The following is a 26,794-nucleotide window of genomic DNA, read 5'->3' on the forward strand; positions in this document are numbered from 1 at the left end:
TTTTTTTGGAAATCACTGCTGGAGAGGTAAGTGCAGTGCTTGGGTCAGGTGCAAATTCTGCATTCAGGGAATGCGCTCCGAGAGTGTTTGACCCTCAGCAGGGACAATGCAGAGCAGCGCCCAAGGGGATTCCTGTGCCCCTGGGCAGAAGTTCAGACTCTGGGTCTGGGCTGAACACGGCAAAATTCCCGAGTTTGGACAGGCTCAGGGGCTGCCCCGGGGAGCGCGGGGCTGGGCGCGGGGGCGAGCGGGCAACGGACAAACGGACACGGGGACAAACGGCCCCGGAGCTTCAGTTGCTTCAGTTGCAGCAGCAGCGGCAGCAGCAGCGGCAGCAGCAGCAAAAGCAGCGAAAGAAGCGGCTTTGTCGACTCCCTCTTGCTCCTCCTCTCCCTCTCGCGCTGTCCCGCAGCCTCTCCCGCTCGCCCTTTCCCGCTGTCCCCTCCTCTCCCAGTCTCTCTCTCCCCCTGCTGGGCCGGGCCATGCCCCCGACCCGCCCCCGGCCCCGGGCGGAGCTGCCCCGTCCCTGTCCCTGTCCCCGTCCCCGTCCCCGTCCCCGTCCCCGTCCCCGTCCCTGTCCCCGGCCGTCCCGCCGCCGTCTCGCCCCCGCCCGGCTCTGGCCGTGCTGGCGCTGGCGCTGCTGGGCGGGCATCAGTGCCTGGGGCTGGGGCGGCATCGCCGCCCTTTGGCTCCACCTGGCCCGAGCCCGGCCCCGGCCCCGACGTGGGCTCCAGTCCCGGCCCCGGCCCCGGCTCCTCCCGGGCCCCGCGGAGGACACAGGCGGCGCGGCCGCTGCCGCCGCCTCCGCTGCGGCTTCCCCGGCCCGAGCTCCGCCGCTCGGCAGCGCGGCCGCCGGCCCCGAGCCGCCGCTGTCCCGTTGCCAGCAGAGAACGCCTGGGGATGGCCGGCCCGGGGCGCTCGGGGGGCGCTCGGGGGCCGCTCCTGGCCCCGGGCCGAGCGCTGACAGCCGCGTCCCGCCCGCAGGGAAGGCGCAGGAGGCCCTGCAGGAGCGGTACCGGCTGGGTTCGCTGCTGGGCAGCGGCGGCTTCGGCAGCGTCTTCGCGGCCACGCGGCTCTCGGACGGCGCCCCGGTGAGCGGCGGGGCCGGCGGCGGGCGCAGGAGGAGGAGGAGGAGGAGGAGGAGGATGGGGCTGCGCAGGGCGGGGGGCGAGCTGAACCCGCTGCTCTCCCTTGCTCGCAGGTGGCCATCAAAAGGGTGCCGCGGGATCGCATCCGGCACTGGGGCGAGCTGGTGAGTGAGCGGGGCCAGCGGCAGAAGCCGGGCCGTGCCGGGCGGGGATGAGCCGGGGCCCGGCAGGGTGGGAGCTGCCGGGAGCCCTGCAGGGAGAGCGGGCGTGGGCTGAGCGGGGCATGCAGAGCATCCCGGGCTGGCTGAGGGCTTCCCCAGCCCCGGCACGGCCTCAGCCCCACTGACGGCATCGCGCTCCTCCCGCAGCCCGACGGCACCAGCGCACCCCTGGAGGTCGTGCTGCTGGCCAAGGTGGCCTCTGGCTGCGCTGGTGTCATTCAGCTCCTGGAGTGGCTCGAGCTCCCCGACAGCTTCTTGCTGGTGCTGGAGCGCCCGGAGCGGTGCCAGGACCTGTCGGGTTTCCTGGCGGAGCGGAGGTTCCTGCCGGAGGAGGAGGCGCGGGGGCTGTTCCGCCAGGTGCTGGAGGCCGTGCGGCACTGCACCAGCTGCGGGGTCCTGCACAGGGACATCAAGCCCCAGAACATCCTGCTCGACCTGGCCACGGGGCGGGTGAAACTGATCGACTTTGGCTGTGGCGCCTTCCTCCAAGACACAGCCTTCACCCAGTTTGCAGGTGAGCCCTGCCAGGGGATGCTCCTGGGCATCTCATGGCCCAGCCGGGGTGCAGCACCGGGGCTCCCCCTATTGCAGCTGGGATGGGATTAATGCTGGAGCCAGGTTGATTTGGGTGGGGGTGTGAGGGGGTCCAGCTCCCAGCCCTGCCGACAGCCCACAGCACCCACTGTGCCCTGGGCTGGGGCTGGAGCTGGGGCAGCCAGCCCGACAAAAACCCCCATGGGGGTAGCAGAGAGGGGGGTCTGACCCCGTGCCCCGGACGGTTTGGTGTGCAAGTGAGGAAGGGTTTGGACTGCTCTGCTCCCCTTGTTTGCCTTGACTTGTTCACATTTTTGGGGGGCTGTGCAGGCAGGGAGTCGAGTGGGTTTCTCCACCACTGGAATGAGTTTCTTTTGTGTGTCATGGTTGGGCCTTCCCAGGGTTTCTGCTGCCCTCTTCCAGCACCAGTGGCTTCTTTTCCAGCCCCGAGTCTGTACACAAGTCCCAGGTGCTGGCGAGAGGGCAGCGGTCACCCCGTGTGCCACTGGGGCAGCCCCCACATGCCCAGGGGTGCTGGGGCCAGGCTCTGGGAGCAGCAGCATCCCCCTGCTGAACTCTGTCTGTGTTCCACAGGAACCCTGTCCTACAGCCCACCAGAGTGGATCCACCACCGACGCTACCACGGCGAGGCAGCGACCATCTGGTCCCTGGGCCTCCTGCTGTGCCACCTGGTCATGGGCAAGCACCCGTTCAGGAGGGGCCAGGAGATCATCTGGGGGCGGATCTTGTTCCCACGACGGCTCTCTCAAGGTGGATCCTCATCTCTGGCCACGGGGGCAATACCAGTGCTGGGAGACAGCAGCAGCTCGTGGGCATCCTGCTCTGGCAGCTGCTGAGGAGGGGGCACATGTCCTGCTCTCCTCTAAACAGAGAATCCATGGGGAAGTTTAGGCCCAGCTCTGGGCACACCCAGCATGGCCTGGGCATGGGAACAGGGGGGCAACTTCTCCAACTGACTGGTGATTCCTGGTTTCTCTCCCCAGAGTGCCAGGATGTCATTAAGAGGTGTTTGTCCATGCAGCCCTTGGACAGGCCGTCCTTAGAAGAGCTTTTCTGTGATCCTTGGGTGCAGGGTGTTCCTCTGCCCTAGAGGATGGGAGAGATCCACGTGCACAGTTGGATCCAGGGGCCTGGCAGGTAACAGCTCCACACATCTCTTGGCAATCAGTGGCAAAGCCAACCAGACAGGTTTTGTGCTGCCTGTAGCTCTGAGCAGGGGTCAGCAGAAGGGAACACGCAGCTCTTGGGCTGGAGCTGAGCTGGAGACCTGGTGTGGCAAGCACTGGTGGCCACCATCACCTGGGTTTTGCTTGTCTGGTTCCTTGACAGCTGGGGCCCTGGGCAGAACCCTGACAGCCTGGTCTGGCCCCAGGGAAGGAGAAGGAGCCCCTGGAGAAGCTGCACCAGGTGGGGCTGCTGCTGCTGGAGACACCAAGGACAACCTCAAGGATGACAATCTCTTCCTCGGCCTGGCCAGCTGAAGATGATGGACTTGGATTCTGGCACCTTCTCCAAAGCCAGGCTCCACAGGGAATCTGCAGATGAGTCCACACGCAGGGGGATGCTCCCAGATTTGGGCATTGCTCAGATTGGCTGGGAGCCAAAGGTTGCCCCTTTGCTGGGGCAGATGCAGCTGATCCTTCAGTCGGCTGCCAGGCTGCTTTTGGCAGGGCTGGGGGCATGGGCTGGGGTGGGTACGAAATGGGAGTGGGCTCCTGGCCCTGCCAACAGCCCCCAGCACCCACCGTGCCCCGGGCTGGGGCTGGGGCTGGGGCAGCCAGCCCGACACAAACAAACCCCCATGGTGTGAGCAGAGGTGGGACTCCAGAACCTGTGCAGGGGCTGCTTTGCTTTGCAGGCAAGGAAGGGCTTGGGCTGCTCCACTGCCCCTGTTTGCTTTGGGATCAGCATTATTTTGGGGGGCAGTGCAGGGGGGAAGGGAGAAATCCTGGGCTTCCCTCACCTGTGGGTGGGTTTTTCCCCGGCATGCAGGGGTTGGGCCTTCCTCAAGCCCCTGACAGAAATAAGATTTGTGACCTTTTTTCTTGTTCCCCTTTTTTTCTGTAATCTATTTTCAAACATTTGTTGTTTCTTTTTCTAGAGGAAGCGTTCTAGGTGGGGTCCAGTCTGGATGGGGAAGTGCTTGGGAGCAGCTGTGGCGTGGATGGGCCGTGCCCTTGGAGAAGGCTGAGGACATCGTTTGGGACCAGCTTTTCTTCCAGCGGTGGATGGCGTCAGGTGGGTCCCGTCTGCTTGGCATGGTGGGATCAGAGCTTTGGGGAGATGGCAGCGAGCACAGGAGCATCCTGCTCCGGGCAGCTGCTGAGGGCTGGATGTGCCGTGGCTGGCTGCAGGCTGGGCACATGTCCTGCCCTCCTGCTCTGCTGCCAAAGGCAGCAGTGATGGGCAGCTCTGGGCACCGCTCTGGGCACGGCCAGCATGGCCTGGGCACCGCGGGCGGCTGGGACAAGGGGACAGGAGCCTTCAGCTGACGGGCGCTTTCTGGTTTCTCTCCTTGCAGCCGGGCTCTGCGGGTGCTGAGGCTGCTCTGGGCTCTGCCAGGGCTCTGCTGGAGCTCAGCACCGGGCCAGAATCAGCCAAAGAAGAAATGGTGTGACCTGCAGCACAGCCTTGCTTGAGCATTTCAGCAACACAGCTCAAGTTTGCAGAGTGTACACCTCCCAAGGAAAACATGCCACCACCCAAAAAATAAACTTGTTAAATAGCTTCTGAAATGAAATGAATCTGGGTTGACCCCAAATGACATTTTGCAGCTTGCTCAAGCTGTAGCTCAGCCCTTCTCTGAACTGTTCTCTCTCCCACCTGCCTTTCCAACCTTCCCAACTGCTCCCTCTTTTCCCCCAGTGAGTTCCCAGCCCATGGCAGTCTCCATCACACTGCTGCTTTCCTTGGTGCCCCTCACCATGAGGAAGGCCGAGCCCCAGGCTTAGGGACTCATCCTGGCACTGGCTGAGGAGCAGCAATATCTCAGAGGTCTGGTGGGATTTTAGTGTCCTTCAGAGCTGCTCTCCAGCCCTCAGCTCTCCTCACTGCTGAGTTCCCACTCCCTTTTCCTCGTCCTTCCAGCAGGATGAGCTCTGTGAATCCCCTTGAGCCTCCCCACTCTTCCCAGCCCACACACCCACCTCAGTTAGGCTGAAGCTGCAGCTTCTCTGTCTCCTCTGGCACACCAGTCCAGTCCCCTGTGCGGGGAGCCCCAGCCCCAGAGCACAGCACTCAGCAGTGCAGTCCGGGCTGGAGCAGCTGCCCTGCAGCCCTGGCTTGGCTCTTGGTGGCAAGGGAAGGCTCCCTGTTTGCAGCTGTCCCTGCAGGATGGCCCCAGGGCAGAGCCCAGCCGGGCTCCCACTGCAGCCCCTGAAGCTCGGGGCAGACAGTGGTCCCAGAGCTGAGGTTCACGGGGAGCACCCGCAGCTGTGGCTTGCAGTCAGTGTTGGCAAATGTTGTGTTCTCATCTCCTGCAGCCTGTGGGGAAAGCAACCTGTGCTGCCAGGCCAGTGTGTGCCAGGGGCTCTTGGATGTCTCTGTACCCATGGACAGAAGGCTCTGTGTCTGCCACGGGCTCTTGGATGTCTCTGTACCCATGGACAGAAGGCTCTGTGTGTGCCAGGGGCTCTTGGATGTCTCTGTACCCATGGACAGAAGGCCCTGTCTGTGCCAGGGTTTCCATAGTGTCTCTGTACCCGTGGGTATGGAATAGCATGGACAGTGACAGTGTCAGTCACGTTGCTTGCACGCGCCTTCCTTTGCATACAAGACACATCCATGCACACCCCCATGCACAGATACATTAAAAGGACAGGGAGGGAGAGAGATTTCTCACAGAGCTCTAACTTTGGCATAAGTCACCTTTTAGCTGGTGGCCAGGGGATTTTTTTCCCAGCTCTGTGTGAGAAGGTGTCCAGGAACTGAAGGAGCAGCATTTAGAAGCAGTTTCAGGATTTCTAGGCAGGAAGTGGAGCTGACAACCATCTACGTAACTCACTGTATTCATCAGGATGTGCTGCTTGTTCTTTGGGAATATGGCCCAGTGGAGACACGAGACTTGGAAAAATCCCAGCTCTCTGTGGATTTGTGCAAAGGGGGAGCAGCAGAAACACTTTGTGTCTGCTTTGGGGACACAAGGTCCAAGGAGCTGCGGTGGCAGAGGGTGAGCTGGGCTGGTGGCAGGTGAAGTCCTGGTTCATGACATCCCAGAGTGGCACAGGACAAAGCTCCAAGCACCCCCAACCCCACTGATGAAGTCTTTGTGATGCTGCACATCCTACAGGAAAAGCTGCTGTCACACAATTCACTGGGATTTGTAAGTTTCATTTTCAATACTTTAGGTCCAAGTTTGAAACTGCAATATTTTTACCCTCAAGACACAGTCGTGCACAATCCATCTCTCATCCTCCTATTGCTTCAACTCCAGTTAAAAAAAAAATCTTAATATTGGAACCAAAACCCAAAATCTTTAAAAAAAGGGTGCTGAGGTCAGTCTGTAAGATGGATCCAGGCCATCAGAACATGCACAAAGTAAAGGAGTTCTGTAGGAGGAGGGGTTGGGGAAGTCAGTCTAGGGTTGCCATGGGAAACAGCAGTTGCATGAGTTCTCCACCCCCTTTTGGAAGAGAATTGTACCCTCCCCCTGTCCTGTCAGTTATTGTTCAAGTCTGCCCCTTAGCCTAGAATCTTCTCTGTTCCACGTTTTCCCTTTGGTTCTTCTACCAAGAACACTCCTTTCCCTTTTCCCCACTGGTTAATGTTATATTTCCCCTCCCTTTAGCCTTCTCCCAATTGTACCCTCGAATGCTAAACCCTCCTACCCCTACGCAGTAAAAGAATCCTCACCCCGCCCTTCGGGGCTCTCGGAATCTGCCTTCCTTCTGCTTCGTTGTCTCCCTGTTTGCCCCTTCTGCGACCCTTCAATAAACGAGCAGGATTTCAGCAGCCCGAGTGTCCCTCCCGTTCTTCTGGTGGACCCTCAGATGTACCAGCTATCCGAGCTTCGTGCCGAGTGGCTAAAAGCCCCCACGGCTCGGCAACTGGCTGCCCGAACAGGGACGGACACCAGCAGGTCCAGTCCTTGACCGTCTCCTGGAGATTGCCTGCTCTGTGACCAGCCTTCTCCAGGATTGCAAGCGGCGTTCGGGACCAGTTCCAGGGACAGTCGCCCTTTCAGTTTGGAAGGCTTCTGTCTCCTGGGTTCTGCTGATAACCGTCGGACTTTCGAGCTGCGCGGCAGCAGCAACGCCCTCGGACCAGCAGAAGTTCCACCAGACCCCTCTTCGATGTCCCCGTTTTATGCCTGTGTCCTTCAGAGGTATGCTTATCTTGCTTTTTCTTACGCCTGACTAGGCTTCAACTCCCTTTTTTTTTTTTTTTTTTTTTTTTTTTTTTTTCCTTTTCGAAGAGGGTGATTTAGCTGTGAGACCTGATATAATGGGCAACCGCCTGTCTCCAGCTCAACGGGAGTTTTATATCCAAATTAAGTCCCACCTTGTTTTAGGGAACATTTCTTTTAATAAGAGAGATTTAAAGCCTTTTGTTAAATTTATTTTTGAACATTTTCCTGCTACTACACGGGAAGATGTTTTGATGCCGGATTTCTGGGGAAGAGTTGGGAGAAAGATTTACGATTTACAAGTTCAGGGGAGGATTTCAGTTGGTCGTTTTTTTCCGCTTTTTCATTCCATTCTTAATTTGTTAAAAAAGAAGGGAGAGAGTTGGGTCCCCAGTTCACCTACCTCGTGTTCCTCCCCCCGCAATCCTATTCCCTCTTCCCCTAAGGGCAGATCGGGAGACAGATCCTGCCATACATCGGCACAGAGCTGCTGCCGCCTCTCTGCTGCTTCCCGATCCTCCCTGTCCCATTTGTGTGTTGGGACTGGCCACCCCAACACATGTCATTCCTGTTCCCTCCACCCCAGAGACCCTAATCCTAGTTTGAAACCCTGTTGCTCTTTAGAGGACTTAACTGAACAAATAGGACAAAATGGCGCCTACCTCATGGCGAAAAAAGACCAGCCCCAAGATGGCGCCCCTCCTTCTCCTTCAGTCCAGAAAATTCCTGCCGTCTCGCCCCCGCCTCCTCCCCGCCCTCCGTCGAGTGCCGCCCCTGCGTCGGGCCCCGTCCCCTCCTTCCCTCTGACCACACCCCTGGGTGGGCCCCCTGTGGCTGGGACCAGCCCCCAAGTGGGCCCAGCCCCCGTGGGTGGGAACCCCCCCACCAGAAAGTCACACCCCGGTGGGTGGGTCGGGACACGCCTCCTCCTCTCCTGCCACTGCCAGTTCCCATGCTACCGGAACCAGGAAGAAGCCTGGCCGGAAGCAGGCCATCCTGGCCTGTCGGACGTACGGTCTCCGGGACCCACCGGCCAGGGGGAGGCACCGTGCCCTAACCCAGCCTGCTTCATCCTCGGAAGAGGATGAGGAGAGTGGCAGCCCCCGGCATTCCAACAAGTCGGGGGGGGGTTGGGCAAAGATCAGAGAGGAGGCAATTAAGGATGGGGATTTGGAACTGGCACGGGACTTGGGCAGCTTTGCGGCACCGGTCATCCTCCAGCGGGGGAGGGAGCCAAAGTGGGAGCAAATTCCATACGCTGAGGTGAAGGAGTTAAGGAAGGCTGCCAAAGATTACGGCAGAAACTCGCCTTTCTTTAAAAATGTGCTGGACTTAACATTTGCTGGACGTTTGCTAGTCCCCCATGATTTAAAGTATATTGCTAAGGCACTGTTTTCTCCCACCGAATGTGACCTCTGGGAGATTCATTGGAAAAAACTGTTGAAACCACTCCTGCGCAAGTATGATCTCGCAGAGGTGGTGGGAGAGGGGGATGAGGCAATGGAAGCCCTTGCTGGAGAAGGGGAGTTCAGCAGTCCGGAGGACCAAATTCTACTAGCACAGGAGCTGCTCCAGGACATAGCAGCAGTGGGAAAGGAGGCACTTCTGAAGATACCGGATGGTAAGACCCCCCTCCAAAACTTTTCTTCTATCATGCAAGGGCCTGAGGAGACTTTTATTACTTTTGTTGATAGACTGAAAGAGGCCATTGAGAGACAAATAGACAACGCAGAAGCTCGTGCAGAGCTTCTACAAAAGATGGCCATTTCTAATTCTAATTCGGAAACAAAAAAGATTCTCCGTGCACTACCTCAGGACCCCGAGCCCACCATCTCTCAGATGGTGGAGGCTTGCACAAAGGCAATGTCAATGGAGCACACGGTGGCCCTGGCTGTCAGCAAAGGGGTGGGAGAGGCCATGATAAACTTACAAAATACGCGCTGTTTTAACTGTGGTCAGCTGGGTCACATCCAGGTGAACTGTCCCCACTGGCCACAGATTCAACAACCTATCTTGCCCCCCCCAAGACCATATCCTAGGAACCCATTTTATCAAGATCACCAGTTTCATCTACAGCGACAAGGGTACCAGCCAGCGGGAAACTGGAGGCGAAGCGCGAGGACGGGCCGCGCGACAACACCAAGTGGCCCTTCTCAGCATCCCAGCCTCCCGACCATCAGGGAGGACGAGTGGCCGCACGGCCAAGTCCAGCAGTTCAGCGCAGCCACGAGGACGGACTCCGCCTCTTCCGCCGGACAGGTACCCTAAATCAGGGCAATCGTCGGGTCCTCCGCAGCAGCGTCACCATCTCTCTCCAGGATGAGGACCTGACGAGAGTTCCTGCTGGGTTCCTGGGCCCCCTCCACGACTGTCGGGACACCACCGTGCTCATCTTAGAAGACTCTTTCAACACGCCGAATGAAATCACCATCTTACCTGAGGTAGTGTGTTTTCCACCAGGAGAGGAGATCACCGTCTCTGTCATTTGTAACCACCCGCCATTTACTTTAAGGAAAGGAGATCCTTTTGCTTTGCTTTACGTACTGGACACCCACGATGACCCGGACACAGAGAGACATGTTTTCTTCACCCAAAATGTATGTAAAGAAAGACCATTAATTGATGCCAAACTTTCTTTCCAGGGAAAGTCGGTGCAGATGTGGCTCATGGCAGACACAGGAGCTGACGTGACCATCATCCCCCAGGCGAGGTGGCCCAGCGACTGGGAGCTTGTGCCCCCTTGCGGCAGGATCTCCGGTGTGGGCGGAGCGGTCCACTCTCTGAGGAGTAGGCATCTTGTGTGCGTGGAAGGTCCGGAAGGACAATTGGCAACGGTGAGACCTTTTGTTGTCTCTTCAAACATACTATTATTAGGAAGGGATGTTTTATCCCAATGGGGAGCCCGCCTCGACATCCCTAGCCCTTCGTGGGATTTTTAGTGTGGGCCACTGCAGAGCGCACTTCCCCACCCCTGACCTGGAAAACCAACACACCGGTCTGGGTGGATCAGTGGCCCCTTCCATCAGAAAAATTGAGTGCGCTTCATAAATTAGTAGACGAGCAAGTGAAACTTGGGCATTTAACACCTTCTACCAGCCCTTGGAATACCCCTGTCTTTGTAATTAGAAAACCTGGCACAGACAGGTGGCGCCTGCTCCAAGACCTGCGAAGGGTTAATGATGTGATAGAAGATATGGGTCCCATTCAACCAGGCCTTCCGTCACCTTCTATGCTCCCCAGAGACTGGCAGCTAGCAGTGATAGACATCAAAGACTGCTTTTTTAACATTCCGCTCTACCCCGGGGATGCTCCCAGGTTCGCCTTTTCTGTACCATCATTGAATAGGGCTGAACCTTTTAAAAGATATCATTGGACATCCCTGCCTCAGGGGATGAAAAATTCCCCTGTGCTCTGTCAGACTTTTGTAGCGCAGATTTTATCACCTGTGCGTCGGCTTTTCCCTGAGGCCATCATCCTGCATTACATGGATGATGTGCTAGTTTGTGCTTCTGACTCGACATACCTAAAGGCTACACTGGACAAGACTATTAAGGCTATCACAGCTGCAGGGCTCCAGATAGCGGAAGAGAAGATCCAATTCTCAGCACCATGGAGGTACCTCGGATTCCTCATCACAGGAAGGACAGTGACGCCACAGACACTGACCATCAACGAGGATCCGAAGACTCTGCGAGACCTTCAGCAGCTGTGCGGAACGATCACCTGGATCCGCCCCCTCCTGGGACTGACAACTGAGGAGCTGTCACCTCTCTTCTGTCTGCTTCGAGGCGACGGAGACCTCGCCTCACCACGCGAGCTGACACCTGCCGCGCGGGAAGCCCTGCAACGGGTTGCTGTTGCTCTGAAGTCTCGCCAGGCACACCGTGTGGTCCGGACCCTTCCCGTGAACTTCGCGGTGTTGGGTAAGTGCCCCCACCTCCATGGACTTCTCTTCCAGTGGGAAAACAGAGCATCTGATCCCCTGGTCATCTTAGAGTGGCTCTTCCTACCACACCAGCCCTCTAGGACGATCACGACCCCTGCAGAATTGCTAGACACATTAATAATGAAGGCACGACACCGCCTCCGAACCCTCGCAGGGTGTGATCCTGCGTGCATTTACTTACCTGTTACATTAGATCAATTGGACTCGTTGTTGCAAACTAATGAAACTTTGCTCATTGCTTTGGACAGCTTCCCTGGACAAATTTCGGTTCACTATCCTAAGCATAAATTGTTTAAGGATACATTGCATTTGGCCCCAAGAATGTTTAGAAGTAAAACACCAATTCCAGGTGCTCTCACGGTGTTCACCGATGGGTCGGGCAGATCCCACAAATCGGTGATCACTTGGAAGGACCCGGACAGTCAGAAGTGGGAGCTGACGTCCAACTGGTTGAGGGTTCCCCCCAGATCGCTGAACTTGCCGCAGTCGTGAGAGCATTCAAAAAATTTCAACAGCCTCTGAATGTGGTCACTGATTCGGCCTATGTCGCTGGGGTAGCAGAAAGGGCCGAAGGTGCCCTCCTCAAAGAAGTTTCAAACAAAAATTTATACAGTTTACTCTCTGATCTCATTTGGCTGCTTTCCCATAGAGAGCAACCTTATCATATCATGCACGTAAGGGCACACACCGATTTACCCGGAGAGATCACTGAGGGTAATCGGAAAGCGGACCTCCTAGCCATGTCAACACAAATATCCGCAACCACTTCAACCACCTTACCAGACATACTCCGGCAAGCACGGCTCAGCCATGCATTTTACCATCAGAATGCCCCGGCTCTTGTGCGACAATTTAAGATCTCGACAGCACAGGCAAGAGCCATTGTTTCTACCTGCCCGAGCTGCCAATCTTTTGCTCTCCCTTCCCTCATTACGGGGACAAATCCCCGAGGGTTGGGAGCGCTAGAGATATGGCAGACAGATGTAACACACTTCGAGCCGTTTGGTTGGATGAAATACATACATGTCTCTATTGACATGTTTTCCGGCGCAGTGTTTGCCTCCGTCCATGCAGGTGAAAAAACCAGGGATGCCATTAAACATCTTTTCATGGCATTCTCTACGTTGGGAGTCCCATCTCACATAAAGACTGATAATGGCCCATGCTATGCGTCAAAGCGCTTCGCTGAGTTTGCGCAACAGTGGGGAATTTCCCATACCACCGGAATTCCCACAATCCTACAGGACAGGCAATAATAGAGAGGGCCCATAGAAATCTAAAAAGGCTCCTTGAACAACAACATAACCCGGACATTACAGTGAGCCCAGCCGAAAGGTTATGTAAGGCCCTGTATGTCCTGAATTTTTTAAACTGCTCAGAAAGGGAGCCTGACCCTCCTATTATCCGCCATTTTCACAATAACACCAGAGCGCAACTCGCCGAGAGGCCACCAGTCTTGATAAAGGACCCAGAATCCAAAGCTATCCAGGGCCCTTTCCCTCTAATAACCTGGGGGAGAGGGTATGCCTGTGTTTCTACAGATAAAGGACCAAGATGGATTCCGGGGAAATATGTCAAGCCCTTCGTAGAGGTGCCAGCTCAGCAAGACAACGTGTCCTTGGTGCAAACCACCGAGAACACCTCATCGCTGGACGGAGTTTCCACTGCCTGGAAGAGGAGGAGAAGAAAGACCGTTCCTCCCAATATCGTCACACGTGTCATGATTACCCGAAGATATTTTCCCCCGCTGAACTCTACGTACCCAATTACCCCATCGCCCCCTGTGCCCTTTCCTTTCCCCTAACCTCCCCTTTCCCTCAATCCTTATCCCTTTTCTCTAATTTTATTTAGTGCTTCTTTAATAAATAAAAACGGGGGAGGTTGGGGAGGGACCACTGAGGAAAATTTATCATTCAAGTTATGCTTTCTTTTATCACAAGACGCTGAGGATGACTGCCGCCTTGAGGACACCTCTGAAACATCTGATGCTCCTGATCGCCATCATCTGGCTGTCACCAGTCAGGAGCTGGATAGTCCCACAGCTGAGAGAAAACATATGGGTCACGCTGGCAAAGTCCTTGAAGCAGGACAACTTCTGCATGGCCATGGGAAGTGTGGACAATCCGTTATCCACGTGCCTGGTAGGAGTCCCCCTGTTGCCAAACGACTATCCATATGCAGGAAAAAAACCTAATCCTGTGGACACCTGGGATGAGTGGACGAGGATTCTGCCACATGCACCACAGGAGCCCCAAGAATTGGACCTATTGGGCTCCTCTCAGGCAACATATTGTGTCAGGTTTAGGTACCAGCCCTCCCAGAAAGACTGGGATCAAATGGCTAAACTCCACCCCACTGGTGCCCAAGAAGTAAAAAGACACGATGTATCTCCCCACAATCGGAGATACCATGCAGCAAATTGGTGCAATTACACCTCGACCATGGTATCTAGGTCCTCCTCAGTTCCCAGGGTGCTCCCCAGGGGTTTTTTTCTCATCTGCGGCGACAGGGTGTGGAAAAATGAAAATAAATTGGCTGGCAAAAAGAGATCCTATAACCAATTCGACGAAAATTGTGATTCAAAAATTTACAATTGGGGAAAGACGAAGAGAGTCACAGTATCCATATTTTTACCATGGTATGCTGCAGCAAAGGCCCTCAGTGAGCTTTCTCACCTCGAGTGTTGGCTCAGTAAGCAGGCCAACGCCACATCCGCTGCCCTTTCCGACCTGCTAGAGGATGAAGAAGTCACCAGGCACGCCACACTGCAAAATAGGGCTGCTATTGACTTCTTACTGCTCGCCCATGGCCACGGCTGTGAGGACTTTGAAGGAATGTGCTGCTTCAATCTGGCATCAAAGAGCACATCCATCCAAGCTAATATCCAGCGGATCCAAGAGCAAGTTGACGACCTCAAGACTGAGACCTCGACTGTAGATCCTGTGAATAAACTACTATCTCAATGGGGTGTCCCAGGGTGGGTTGCTATCATCCTCAAGGCACTCTTTTGGATCTTTCTGATAATGTTCATTATCTCGGTTGCTTTATTTTTGTTTAGACGTATGTTGCTTAAAAGGTTGGGAAGTGCTTATTTAATAAATAAAAACGGGGGAGATGTAGGAGGAGGGGTTGGGGAAGGCAGTCTAGGGTTGCCATGGGAAACAGCAGTTGTATGAGTTCTCCACCCCCTTTTGTAAGAGAATTGTACCCTCCCCCTGTCCTGTCAGTTATTGTTCAAGTCTGCCCCTTAGCCTAGAATCTTCTCTGTTCCACGTTTTCTCTTTGGTTCTTCCACCAAGAACACTTCTTTCCCTTTTCCCCACTGGTTAATGTTATATTTCCCCTCCCTTTAGCCTTCTCCCAATTGTACCCTCGAATGCTAAACCCTCCTACCCCTACGCAGTAAAAGAATCCTCACCCCGCCCTTCGGGGCTCTCGGAATCTGCCTCCCTTCTGCTTCGTTGTCTCCCTGTTTGCCCCTTCTGCGACCCTTCAATAAACGAGCAGGATTTCAGCAGCCCGAGTGTCCCTCCCGTTCTTCTGGTGGACCCTCAGATGTACCAGCTACCCGAGCTTCGTGCCGAGTGGCTAAAAGCCCCCATGGCTCGGCATGCTGGGAGGGACTGGAGGGGTTGAATGGGCTGTTCCCGCCTCTGCTGCCTCCCATTTGCCGAGGCTCCCGCCCATCACAGCCCCCAACCAATCAGCGCCAGGGATCCTGGCTTTAGGGGCGGTGCCTGGAGTCTGTGCTTTTCTTTTGCCTACAACTCCCGTCATGCTCTGCGGCCCAATAGAGCCCCATTGGGGCCGGGACTACAACTCCCGTCATGCCCCATGCCCCACAGAACCCCCGGTATCCGCCCCCATCTGTCCCATAAGTGTCCCCCAGACCCTCCAGGATCCCCAAGTGCCCCTCAGCGCCCATTCGGGAGCCCACAAAATTTTCCTGGCAAAGTACAAAAAACCAAGAAACTTTGGAAAAGCATTTAATACAACATCCAATCCAACGTAAAACACTGGTCATAGCAGTCACTTCATTCACTCAGCCCATTTAGCCTGGAAAGCCTTAAACACTTCAGTTGTTCAGGTACCCAAAAATGTTCCATAGAAAGAGCATTAGAAGGAGAGGAAAGAGAGAGAGAGACAGAAAGACAGAAGCTCCACAGAAAGACACACCTGTGGCTCCCAGCTCCTGGGGTTCCAGTGTGGCTGAGACACAAACCCCAGGGGAAGGCAGAGTCCATAGCAGGGGCTGACCTTGTGCTCCTTGGTTTTAAGCCCCTGGGCCTTCGTGGGCCTCCCCCAAGTTGGGACTTGTGATTGCTCGGGCGTTCAGAGCTGGGTTAGCGCTGTCCCAGCTGTGTGACTGATTGACAGCTCAACCCAAGGTGTCTCGGGACATCAATCTCATCCAGCCTCTGACAGCGACCACGGTGACACTGGGGAACCTCATGGAGCCATGGGTCAGTGGTGGCAATGCAGGTCCAGGGACACCACAGTGACACTGGGGAACCTCATGGAACCAGTTGTGATGCTGTGGGGACCTCGTGGAAGCAGAGGAGACCTTCAGAATTCCAAATATCCAAGGATTTCCCCAGATGAAAGGTGCCAGCAAAGGCAGGTCTGACTCTCTTGGCCTATGGTGACCACCTCTCATCTTCTTCCAAAACACCTGGGCTTTGTGCTTTTCTTTCCTATGGGAAAAACTATCCATCTCGACCAGATGCCCATGGCCAAAGTTGGGAATGTTCCTCCAGAATTCCCTAGATCCAAGGATTTCTCAGTGACGAAAGCTGCCAGGACAGACAGGTCTGGCTGGCTCATCCTCTCAGGAGCCACCTCTCTCCTCTTCTGCCCCTGAAACACTTGGGCTCTGTGCTTTCCTTCCTATGGAAAAGAACCATCCTTCTTACCAACGCAGAAATGGCCAAAATTGGGATTCTACCTCCAAAATTCCTTATATCCATGGGTTGCTTTCAGACAAAAAAATACCAGGACAGAGAGGTCTGGCTGCCCTTGGCCTGTGGTGGCCTCTTTTCATCTGGCCCTGAAACACCGGTGTTCCGTGCTTTCCTTCCTATGGAAAAGAACCGTCCTTCACCTCCAGGCAACCAGGTCCAAAACTGGTATTCCACCTCTAAAATTCCCTATATCCAAGGACAAAATCTGCCAGCACCATCTGATCTGGCTGGCCTTGGCCTCTGCTGGCTGCGGCTCATCCGCCCCTGGAACACTGGGGCTGGGTTGTTCCCTTCCTATGGAGACTACGGTGACGCTGTGAGGACCTGGTGGAACCATGGAGACCATTGTGACACCGTGGGGCCATGGTGACACCGCGGGGCTTCATGGACCCAGAGACCACCATGACTCTGTGGTGCCTGATGGAAACATGGAGACCATGAGGACCCTTCAGGGCCCCTTGTCACCAAGGGGGCATTGTGACACCTCAGGGCCTCCTGGGAGCAAGGGACCATTGGGACACTGTGGGGCCCCATGGAACCGAGGGCACATGGAACAGGTCTGGCTGGCTTGGCCTCCCAGGGGCCACCTGACAGGTCTGGCTGATCTTGGAATGCCAAGGGCTGCCTCTCATCAGCTCCTGGAGCTCTGGGGCTCCGTGCTTTCCTTGCTATGGAAAAGAACTGTCCCTCTTTTCAGACACCCATGGACAAAACTGGTATCTCCCCTAAAAAGTTTCCTGTATGCAAGGGTATCTGCCAGAACAAATCCTACCAGCTCTGGCTGGCCTTGGCCTCTGGTGGTCACCTCTCATCTGCCTCAGAAGCACTGGGGCTCTGTGCCTTCCTTCCTACAGAAGAGAACTGACCTTCTTGTGCAGGGATCATGGCAGAAACTGGAATTTGGCCACCAAAATTCCATCTATCCTAGGATTGCTCCCAGACAAAAGCTGCCAGGACAGACAGTTCTGCCTGGCCTTGGCCTCTGGTGGTATAAGCAGAATGTTTTCATTTGCTCATTAAACATGAGAAAGCCTGGCCGGGTCTCTTTCCCCTCTGGCCAGCAAAGAGGTGCCAAGGCCGGGCCAGTCCCCGTCTGGGCCGGGGCGGGCCGGGCGGCTCCTGCCGTGGGGCCGGGCCCCTTCCCAGGGAGCCTGCCAGGCCCCATCGGCTGCCGGGCAGGGGAGGGGAGGCCGCGGGGCTGAGGCCGGGCCGGGCCGTGGCTGCGCTTGCTGACATCTGGCCGCTGCCGAGCCCTGCCCCGCCGCCAGCCCGGGCCCAGCCAGGATCCGCCGGGCCCCAGGAGCAGCCCCGGGCCGGGCCGGCTCGGCCAAGCTTCTGCCGCCCTTGGGCTTGGCCCGCAACCAGCGGGCAGGGCCAGGAGAAGCCATCGGCCCCGGCCGTGCTGCTGCTCTGCTCTGGCCTGGCTGCTGAGATCCTGGCCCTGCCCCCAGCGCCGCCCAGCCTGACACAGCCCCAGCGCAGCCGCTGCACAAACCTCCATGGGAAAACAGCTCCGGCCGCAAGGACCCAGCCCGGCCGGGCTCACGCAACCATCTGCAGGCCCCGGCTCAGATATTGACTCTTCCCGTGCTTCCATCCTCCCTCCACTGAGAGAAAAGGACAAAGTGCAGGCACACAGAGGAGCAACGTGAAGACATCGAGGTCAGTGAAGAGGAAGTTGAGTCCCAGATGGGAGGGATGAGGAGATGACTTGATCTTGGGGCTGAAATCCTCTGGTAAAGCTATGGAGAAAGATGGAATTGATACATCAGACTCTCTTTTTCCCCATAACACATTGAAAAGAATGGGCAGATGACTTGTTCAGCAAAGGCCTCCATGCTAAAGTAAGCAAATGTTGCAGTAGCTGTGATCCCATGAGAAGTTTGAACAGAGGAAGGGAGCAGAGTGATGTGACCCTGTGCCCTCAGGGAGAGAAGAAGAAGATCTCTGTTCCCAGAGATGAAGATGATTTCAGAAATAGATGAAGAGAACCTTTGCTCTTAAGCAGCTCATCTATAAACCAATACCCCATAAGCTGACATGGCCCATAAACACATCTGTAGGAAAAGCTGTGAAAAAATGGGATGGACTTCACGATTGCAGATTTTTCCAGGCAGCTGTTATTTGTGGAAATGAAAAGCCATGAGAGAAGTGTTTTCTTGTGGAGAAGTCGCCATAACATTAACAAGAGGAACTTCTCTCCCTAAGTGAACAGAACAAAGACTATTCTAGAGGTTGTAAACTGACTGAAAATATTAGATTTTTTCTCTTTACATTGTCAGGTTGTATGGAGAGAGGAAGCGTTCTGAAAGTTTTGTTCTGATTCTTATTACACTTTCTTTTAGTTACTATTAATAAACTTTTCTTTATGCACTTTTAAAGCTTTGAGCCTACTTTGCCTTTCACTTAATCCTATCTCACAGCAGAAAATGAGTAAGTGTATTCTAGTGAGTGCACTGGTAATTAGCCAGCACTGAACCCAACGCAATAATTGATGCATTGGCCGAGAAACCTCAAATTGGCGAACCACAATCACTACAGAAAACTTCCTGATGAACTGCACTTGAGCAGAGGGAAATCAAGGCAGAGGCATGGTTTTTCAGAACTTGCTTGATCCTAATGAGCCCCGTGGTGCATTTGGAGCTGAGCCCTGGAACCTCAGGGCCTGAGAGAAGATGGCAGAAAACTTTCCAGGACTCAAAGGCAGAAGAAAACCCCAAAGTGTCTCAAAGCAGTAATGGGTCACACTGAGGTCCATCCCCAACACAGGCCCCTCATGGACTCCTTGGAGGAGAGAATTGGAGACCAGGATGGCACAAAAACCTCTCAGAGACTCAAAATGGCACAAAAACCTCTCAGTGTGGAAAGGAAAATCCAAAGTACCTTAAAAAAATTGAGTATTGCAAAGTATTAATGAGCCCCACTGAGTGTCAGTGCAAAGCTCTCCAGGGACTCGTTAAAGCAGATAATTGGGGCCATGATTGCACAAACCTCTCACAGAGTCTGTATCCAAAGGGAAACACCAAGTACCTTAAAAGAACTGAAGTACCTTGAAGCATTAATGAGCTCCACTGAGTGTTGTTGCTGACAAAGCCTCTCCAGGGACTAATTACAGCAGATAATTGGAGGCCATGATTGCACAAAGCTCTCAGAGACTGCAAGGCAAAAGCCAAAGCCAAAGTCCTTTGAAAAACCTGCAGTCCCTGGGAGCATTGTGGAGCCCCCAGGGCCATTCCTGAGCAAGGCTCCCCAGGGACTCCTTCCAGCAGATCCTTGAGGCCACTGGGATGTGGGCTAGGGGGGGATGCTGAGGGCAGGACAAGGGGCTGACAGTGCCCAGCCTGGCTGGGGCTGTGCCAGGAGGCCCCAGGGCCTCAGGACAAGGTGTCTCCTGACAGCCCTTGGTGGCACAGACCCTGCTGTGCCCCAGGCCACCAAGACTTGGCTTCTCTTTGTCCCCACCTGTCATCAGTGCCTCCAGTTCTCTGCTCTGCCTGGGGCCTGGGGACACTTTCTCAGTCGTGTCCCTCAGTGGGACCCATTAAAAGTCCAAGAAACTTTGGAGTTGGATTCTGACTTGGAGTTCTGGAGAGGTTTCTGCAGCTCCCTCTCAGGGCCTGATGTTCAGGGCCTGAGCACAAAGCCCCAGAGGCTCATTCAAGTCCTTGTGCTGTGTCTGTGCTGCTGAGCTGGGCCGGGCTCCTGGCACAGAGGGTGATGCTGGTAAGCAAGCAGAACTTCAAGAGCACATTTCTCTGGATGAGCAGCTCTTCTCCCAGCCCAGCAGGGCTGGGGCACTGCCTGCAGCCGGCGCGGGCACAGCCCAGAGGCACAGAGAGCTTCAATCAGTCAGGGCTGGGAAGGTGCTGAGAAGTGCCTGGGGCAGAATCACTGCCAGCCCTTGGCACAGGAACCTCTGGCTGCAGGACAGTGCAGCTGCAGCTCCTGCAGTGATCTCCTCAAGCTGGAACATGCCAATGCCCACAGCCCCTGTGAGTACATTCTCTGATGGTCTCTTGTGCAGAGCAGCCAGGGGTGCCCAGGGCTGTCCTGCAGAGCAGGGTCCTGCAGCCCAGGGCGCTGTGCTGGGCCAGGGACTCTGCTGCCTGCCAGGGACAGCTCTCAGCCGGCCCGGGGAGCTGCTGCCAGCACTGGCCAGAAGCTGTGCGGGGAAGGAGCCACCCTGAGCAGGGCAGGTGCTGCTGCTGAGAGCTGCTGGCTGGGGCAGGGCTGCTCCCAGCTCCAGACCAGTCTGGGCACAGCTCCGGAGGACACTTCCCAAAGAAGGCAAGCCTGGGATTGCTGTAAAGGTGAGGAGCTTTCTTGAGAGTGTTTTCAATTTCCTGCTTGGAGAAGGATGGGAAATTTGGGGTTTTTTGCTTTTCATATATTTTTCACATATTGGTAGTTCTGTTTATTACTATTATATAATTATAAGACTGTAATCCTTACCTAACTCTATTAAACTCCTAATTAACTCTATTAAACTACTATTATATACTTAATATAATTATAATCCTTATTTAACTCTAGTACATTTCCTTACCTTTTTCTTATATTTTAGAACAATAAGTTGACTGTCAAAATACCTTCCTGGAATACTGTGTAGTCTTATTATCAGAAAGAGGACCTATAAGAAGAACATTCTGGTTTTTGAGTGTGAACAGTGATAACAAAAAGTGGGGCAAAGAACCCTTTGGTCCTACTCCAATGGGTTGAGTTAGGAGTGTGTAACTGGGACAACTGAATCTCCTATTGGATGTTCCTGTTAAATATTCTCATAAATCAACCTTTATAAATTGTTGAAATCAGGAGCCGATTGTGCCCCATCCCCACTGGGACACCTGGAAGCTTCCAATAAAGTTCTGGTTTTTCCTTTACTGTTCTAACTCTGTTGCAAGGGTTTTTTGGGTTTTTGTTTGTTTGTTTTTTTTTTTTTTTTTTTTTTTTTTTTTTTTGTTTTGGTTTTTTTTTTTTTTTTTTTTTTTTTTTCTCGTTTGATCATAGACAACATGGGGATGAGAGAAGCAGAACAGGAATTGTAATCCTAGAATGACAGAACTTTCTGAGTTGAAAGGGACACACAGGATCCTCAAAGGCATGTTTGAACATTTGCAGAGACTCCAGAACTGTGACTTTGGTTGGTCAGTCTCTCTGCTGGCAGCCTCCCAAAGGGCCTTCAGCCACTGCTCAGCCCTGGACAGCAGCAGCATCACCTTGGCAGGGCCCAGCAGGGCTCTCCTGAGCTGCCCTTGCCCAGCTGCACACAGACCCTGCCCCAGCCAGGGCCCTGCACACAGGCAGGTTTCTGTAGGGCCGGGCCGAGGGCACACGGGGTGGGATGGGCTCTGTGAGCGCTGGCAGGGACAAGGCACCTCTCAGGAGGGAATGTCCAGGCCCAGGGAGATGCTCGGGGAAGGAGAGTGGGCTGAGCAGAGCAGTGCTGGGGCAGGAAGGCACTGTTGGTGTGTGGGAGGTGCTGGGCACAGCTGGGCATGGGAACACTGTCCTGAGTGCCCGGCTGTCTCTGCCCTGCCCTCTCAGGCACAGCACCACAACATCTTCTCTTGTTTCTGCACTCCCCTGATATTGTCACTGTTATCTGGTGCTCTCAGGGAGGCTCTGGCATTTGCAGCAACTGAGTCAGGCACTGCCCTTGGCATTCCTGCCAGGCAGAGCTGTCCATGGGAATGGGGTGTCCAAGCTTCCCTGGGACCTGTGGGGCTGTGGGCAAAGCAGTCCATGGGAAGGGGAATGAGCTGAGCCCCTCCCTGAGATCCCATCATAGGCACAGCCGGGGATCTCCTTGCTGTGCCCTTCCCAGCTCTGAGCTGCCCTCCTGGGTGCAGCTCTGTGCCAGAGCCTCTGGGAGTTCCCTGAATGTCCCACGGGGAAGTGCAGAGATGCCATAGCTGAGGAAATGCTGTTAGGTTGGCCAAGGGAGCTGTGAGTGTCCTTGGCACAAGGGGCTGCTGAGACGTGGCCCAGAGACTTTGGAAAGGGTGAGAAATTCAGGGATGTCTCTGGGCAGGGTCTGGTTTATCCCGGGGTGACCCAGGAGTGTGATTGTGCTCTGACTGCAGCCAAAGGTGCAAAACCAGGGCAGTTGGGAACAAGCCCATCCAGCCCCTCACCTGCCCTCAACCACAGGGAATCCTTAGTCTCTCACATCTCTCAGTGCCAAACTCTGAGTGCGGCAGGAATGCTGGGGATTTCTTACCTCAGAGAGCCAGCAATGATGTGTGGCTAGGAAAACAATTCCTAAAACCAGATCCTGCCATCCCTGTTTTTTAGGACTGCGAGTGAAGATGGTAAACAAGCCTTTCTGCATTAGAAGTAATTCCCCTGAAAAATCCTGAATATCCAGCCTTGTCCCTCTGCCCCATGGTCACAAACCCAGGGCAGCAGGGCAGGGATGGCTCCTCGAGAGCCCCCACACACAGCCCTGGCTGCTCCTGGCACACTCAGCCAGCACAGCTGGAGCTCAGGCAGGGACCTGGGTGAAGGTTTTCCCAGAGCAGGAACAAGGCTGGGTGAGTCCCAGCAGGACAGGCTACAGGGAATGGCCCAGGTTTGGCTCCAAGCAGCCTCTCCTGACTTGTCACTGTCCTTTCTCCATGAACAGGTGCCCATGTGCAGCCACAGCAAATGTCCAACAGCAGCTCCATCAGCCACTTCCTCCTGCTGGCTCTGGCAGAGACGCGGCAGCTGCAGCTCCTGCACTTCTGCCTCTTGCTGGGCATCTCCCTGGCTGCCCTCCTGGGCAACGGCCTCATCATCAGCGCCGTAGCCTGCGGCCACCACCTGCACACGCCCATGTTCTTCTTCCTGCTCAACCTGGCCCTCAGCCACCTGGGCTCCATCTGCACCACTGTCCCCAAAGCCATGCACAATTCCCTCTGGGACACCAGAACCATCTCCTACACAGGATGTGCTGCTCAGCTCTTTTTCTTTCTGTTCTTCATCTCAGCAGAGTATTTCCTCCTGACCATCATGTGCTACGACCGCTACGTGTCCATCTGCAAACCCCTGCACTATGGGACCCTCCTGGGCAGCAGAGCTTGTGCCCACATGGCAGCAGCTGCCTGGGCCAGTGCCTTTCTCAATGCTCTCATGCACACGGCCAATACATTTTCCTTGCCCCTGTGCCATGGCAATGCCCTGGGCCAGTTCTTTTGTGAAATCCCACAGATCCTCAAGCTCTCCTGCTTCAAATCCCACCTCAGGGAACTTGGGCTTCTTGCTATTAGTGCCTGTTTGGTACTAGGTTGTTTTGTGTTCATGGTTTTCTCCTATGTGCAGATCTTCGGGGCCATGCTGAGGATCCCCTCTGAGCAGGGACGGCACAAAGCCTTTTCCACCTGCCTCCCTCACCTGGCTGTGGTCTCTCTGTTCTTCAGCACTGGGGCATTTACCTACCTGAAGCCCCGTTCCATGAGCTCCCCATCCCTGGATCTGTCACTGTCGGTTCTGTACTCAGTGGTGCCTCCAGCCCTGAACCCCGTCATCTACAGCCTGAGGAACCAGGAGCTCAAGGCTGCAGTGTGGAGACTGATGACTGGATGCTTTCACGAACATTAAACTGCTGGCCAATTTTGCCAAATCACTTGTAATAAAACTCAGCTTTGATGCTACTTGTTGGTTTCATTTTGGAAGTCCTTTTCCTTTGCTTTACATTTTAATATTGTCCACAAAGAAATATCATTGTTTGTGCTGTTTCTCTCCACATTCCCTGTGGCCACAGACTGTGTCAGTGAGGGGATGCGCTCTTGGTGGCTTTAAAGGAACTCAAGGATCTCCCAGCAGGGTTTTCTGCAGAGCTGCCCTTTTGTTGCCTTCTCCGGAGCTAAAGCAGCAATGTCTGTGTGCAGAGCTGGGGGCAGATCAGTGCTGGCACAGCAGCACTTGGTCCTGCTGGCCACAATGTTCCTGATCCAGGCCAGGAGCCATTTGCCTTCTTGGCCACCAAGGCACACTGGTGGCTCATGTTCAGATGGCTGTTGACCAGTGCCCCCAGGTCCCTTTCTGCCTGGGCACTGTCCAGCCACACCGTCCCCAGCCTATAGTAGTGCAGGGGGTTATTGTGGCCAAAATGCAGGGCTGGGCACTTGGATTTAATTAACTTCATCTTATTCGACTCTGCCCATCCCTCCAACTGTTCCAGGTGTCCCTGCAGAGCCCTCCTGCCTTCCAACAGATGGACACACGCTCCCAGCTTAGTGTCATCTGCAGATTTACTAATGAAAGGCTCAATCCCCTCATCCATGTTGTCAATAAAAATATTGAACAGAGCTGGCCCAGCACAGAGCCCTGAGGGACACCCCTGGTGACTGTCCCCAGCTGGGTGCAGCACTGCTCACCACCACTCTCTGGGCCAGCCATGCAGCCAGTTCTGAGCCCAGCACAGAGTGCTCCTGTCCCAGCCGTGGGCTGCAGCTTTTCCAGGAGTGTGCTGTGGGAGACAGTGCCAAACTCCTGGTCTTGGCTGCCGGAGATGGCCAGCACAGGCTGCCTCTGCCCACTCAATGCCAGACCATCTGCCCAGGCCAACGCAGCAGCCCTGGGCAGGGGACAGAGGGGCCTGGCCAGAATTGGTGCCTGCAGCAGCAGCTCCCTCTGGATTCCTCCCAGCAGGCACAGAAACGCTCCCTTGCTCTTCTCTCTGGACATCCCTTTCCCCAGCTGAGCCTGTCCTGGCCGGCTGGCCTGGCTTGTCCTTCTGCCCCAGCCCCTGCTCCCCACAGGGCCCTGAGCTGGCGCTGCTGCTCTGGACACACCAGGTTCTGCTGCTGGCCGTGGCCGGGGCTGCAGGGCAGCAGCAGCTGCAGGGGGAAGGTTGCAGAAAGGCTCTGGGCACTGAGGCTGAAAGGGGCACCCCAGGGTCTGCAAGTTCTCTGTGTGGGAGCTGAGCTTGTGATCCCCTGAGCCCTCCCAAGTGCTGGGGCTGTACCTGCAGCTCCAGAGGAAATGTGACAGATGGAAAAGAGACAAATAATTCCTGCTGGACTCATTCTTGTGTTTGCTTATACAAGTGACCTGCATCCATATGTAGATGAGGTGTTTTGTGTCAGATAACACTGGAAGAGTGATAAGAATAATATTTTTTAACTGAAAATAATATTTCATGCATAATACACAACGAGGAATAATAGACACATATGACCAGAAAAGCATCTGAGTTTTTTATATGACAAGAGACTCGTTGATGTTCCAGCAGTCAAACCTGTTCAAATCCTTTGCTCAGGGCTTCCTTGAGATGAAAAGTGACCCCCAGAGGCCAAGACCAGCCAGAGGTCTCTGTCCTGGCAGATTTTGGGTGGGATTACCCTTGAATATAGGGAATTTTTCAGGGGGAGTATGCATTTTGGCCGTGGGCACCTGGAAAGATGGATGGTTCCTTTCCATAGGAAGGAGAGAACAGAGCTACAGTTCTCCAGGAGCTGATGAGAGGCAGCCCTCAACATTCCAAGATCAGCTGGACCTGTCAGGTGGCCCCTGGGAAGGAAAGCCAGCCAGACCTGTTCCATGTTCCCTTGGTTTCATGGTGCTCTACAGTGTCCCAATGTTCTCCTTGCTTCTGCAGTGTCACAATGGCCCCGTGCTTCCATGAGGCCCTGCAGGGTCACAGTGGCCCTTTGGTTCGTGGGGCCCCACAGTGTCACAATGGTCTCCATGATTCCATGGGGCCTTGCAATGCCACAATGGTCTCCAAGGATCCACGGTGCCCGCAAGGATCACAACGGGCCTTTGGCTCCATGAGGCCCTGAAATGCCACAATGGTCTCTTGGTGCCACAATGCCCTGCTGCTTCACACTGGCCCCTTGGGACCATGCGGCCCAAAAGTGCCACAGAGATGTCCTTGGTGCCACAAGGCCCACAGTGTCACACTGGTCTCCACAGGAAGGAAAACACGGAGCCCCAGTGTTTCAGGGGCTGATGAACTGCAGTCACCAGAGGCCAAGGCCAGACAGACCTGTCTGTCCTGGCAGGTTTGTGTGGGAACAACCCTTGGGTATTTGAAATTTGGAATGCTGAATCCCAATTTCAGCTCTTTTTGCCTGGAGGAGAAGGCCACTTCTTTTCTACAGGAAGGAAAGCACAGAGTCGCTGTGTTTGGAAGGCAGGTGAGAGCCAGCTCAAAGGAGGCCAAGGCCAGCCAGACCTGTCTGTAATGGCAGCTTTTGTCTGGGAGAAACCCTTGCATATAGGGAATTTTAGAGGAAAAGTACCCATTTTGGCCATGGGTGCCTGTGCAGGAGGGACGGCTCTTTTCCATAGGAAGGGAAGCACAGAGCCTCAGTGTCTGGAGGCAGGTGAGAGCCAGCTCTCAGGAAGTCAGTGTCAGCCAGACCTTTCGGCAATGGCAGCTTTTGTCTGGGAGCAATCCCTGCACATTAGGAATTTTGGGGGGGAGATCCCATTTTGGCCATGGATATTTGAATGAGAAGGGCTGCTCTTTTCCATTTGGAGGAAAGCCCAGAGCCCCAGTGTTTCAGGGGTACATGAGAAGAAACCCTTGACATGCCAAGGGCAGTTGGACCAGTCAGGCCAAGCCAACCAGACCTGTTACCTGTTCCCTTGTTTCCATGGGGCCCTGCAGTGTCACAATGGTGGTGTCATATTGGATCCTTGGTTCCATGAGGCCCAGATGTGTCACTCTGGCCTCTTGTTTCCATGGG

The 26,794-nt window shown here is 54.9% G+C and overlaps 2 protein-coding genes across 2 annotated transcripts; both read left to right on the top strand.

The window, feature by feature from the left end:
• The first annotated feature begins 295 nt into the window (after positions 1–295).
• Positions 296–3,857, top strand: LOC128820663 (serine/threonine-protein kinase pim-1-like). The gene is made up of 6 exons (XM_054001465.1): positions 296–1,119; positions 1,173–1,252; positions 1,457–1,823; positions 2,438–2,614; positions 2,848–3,001; positions 3,237–3,857. The coding sequence occupies exons 1-5, from the start codon at positions 483–485 to the stop codon at positions 2,952–2,954; spliced, it is 1,368 nt and encodes a 455-aa protein (XP_053857440.1). The 5' UTR covers positions 296–482; the 3' UTR covers positions 2,955–3,001; positions 3,237–3,857.
• Positions 3,858–22,458: 18,601 nt separating this feature from the next.
• LOC128820664 (olfactory receptor 14I1-like) lies at positions 22,459–23,696 on the top strand. The gene has a single exon (XM_054001466.1). It carries the CDS (start codon positions 22,764–22,766, stop codon positions 23,694–23,696), a length of 933 nt encoding a protein of 310 aa, XP_053857441.1. The 5' UTR covers positions 22,459–22,763.
• Positions 23,697–26,794: the final 3,098 nt, after the last annotated feature.

The sequence above is a fragment of the Vidua macroura genome, chromosome 30 (genome assembly GCF_024509145.1).
Source record: "Vidua macroura isolate BioBank_ID:100142 chromosome 30, ASM2450914v1, whole genome shotgun sequence".
NCBI lineage: Eukaryota > Metazoa > Chordata > Aves > Passeriformes > Viduidae > Vidua > Vidua macroura.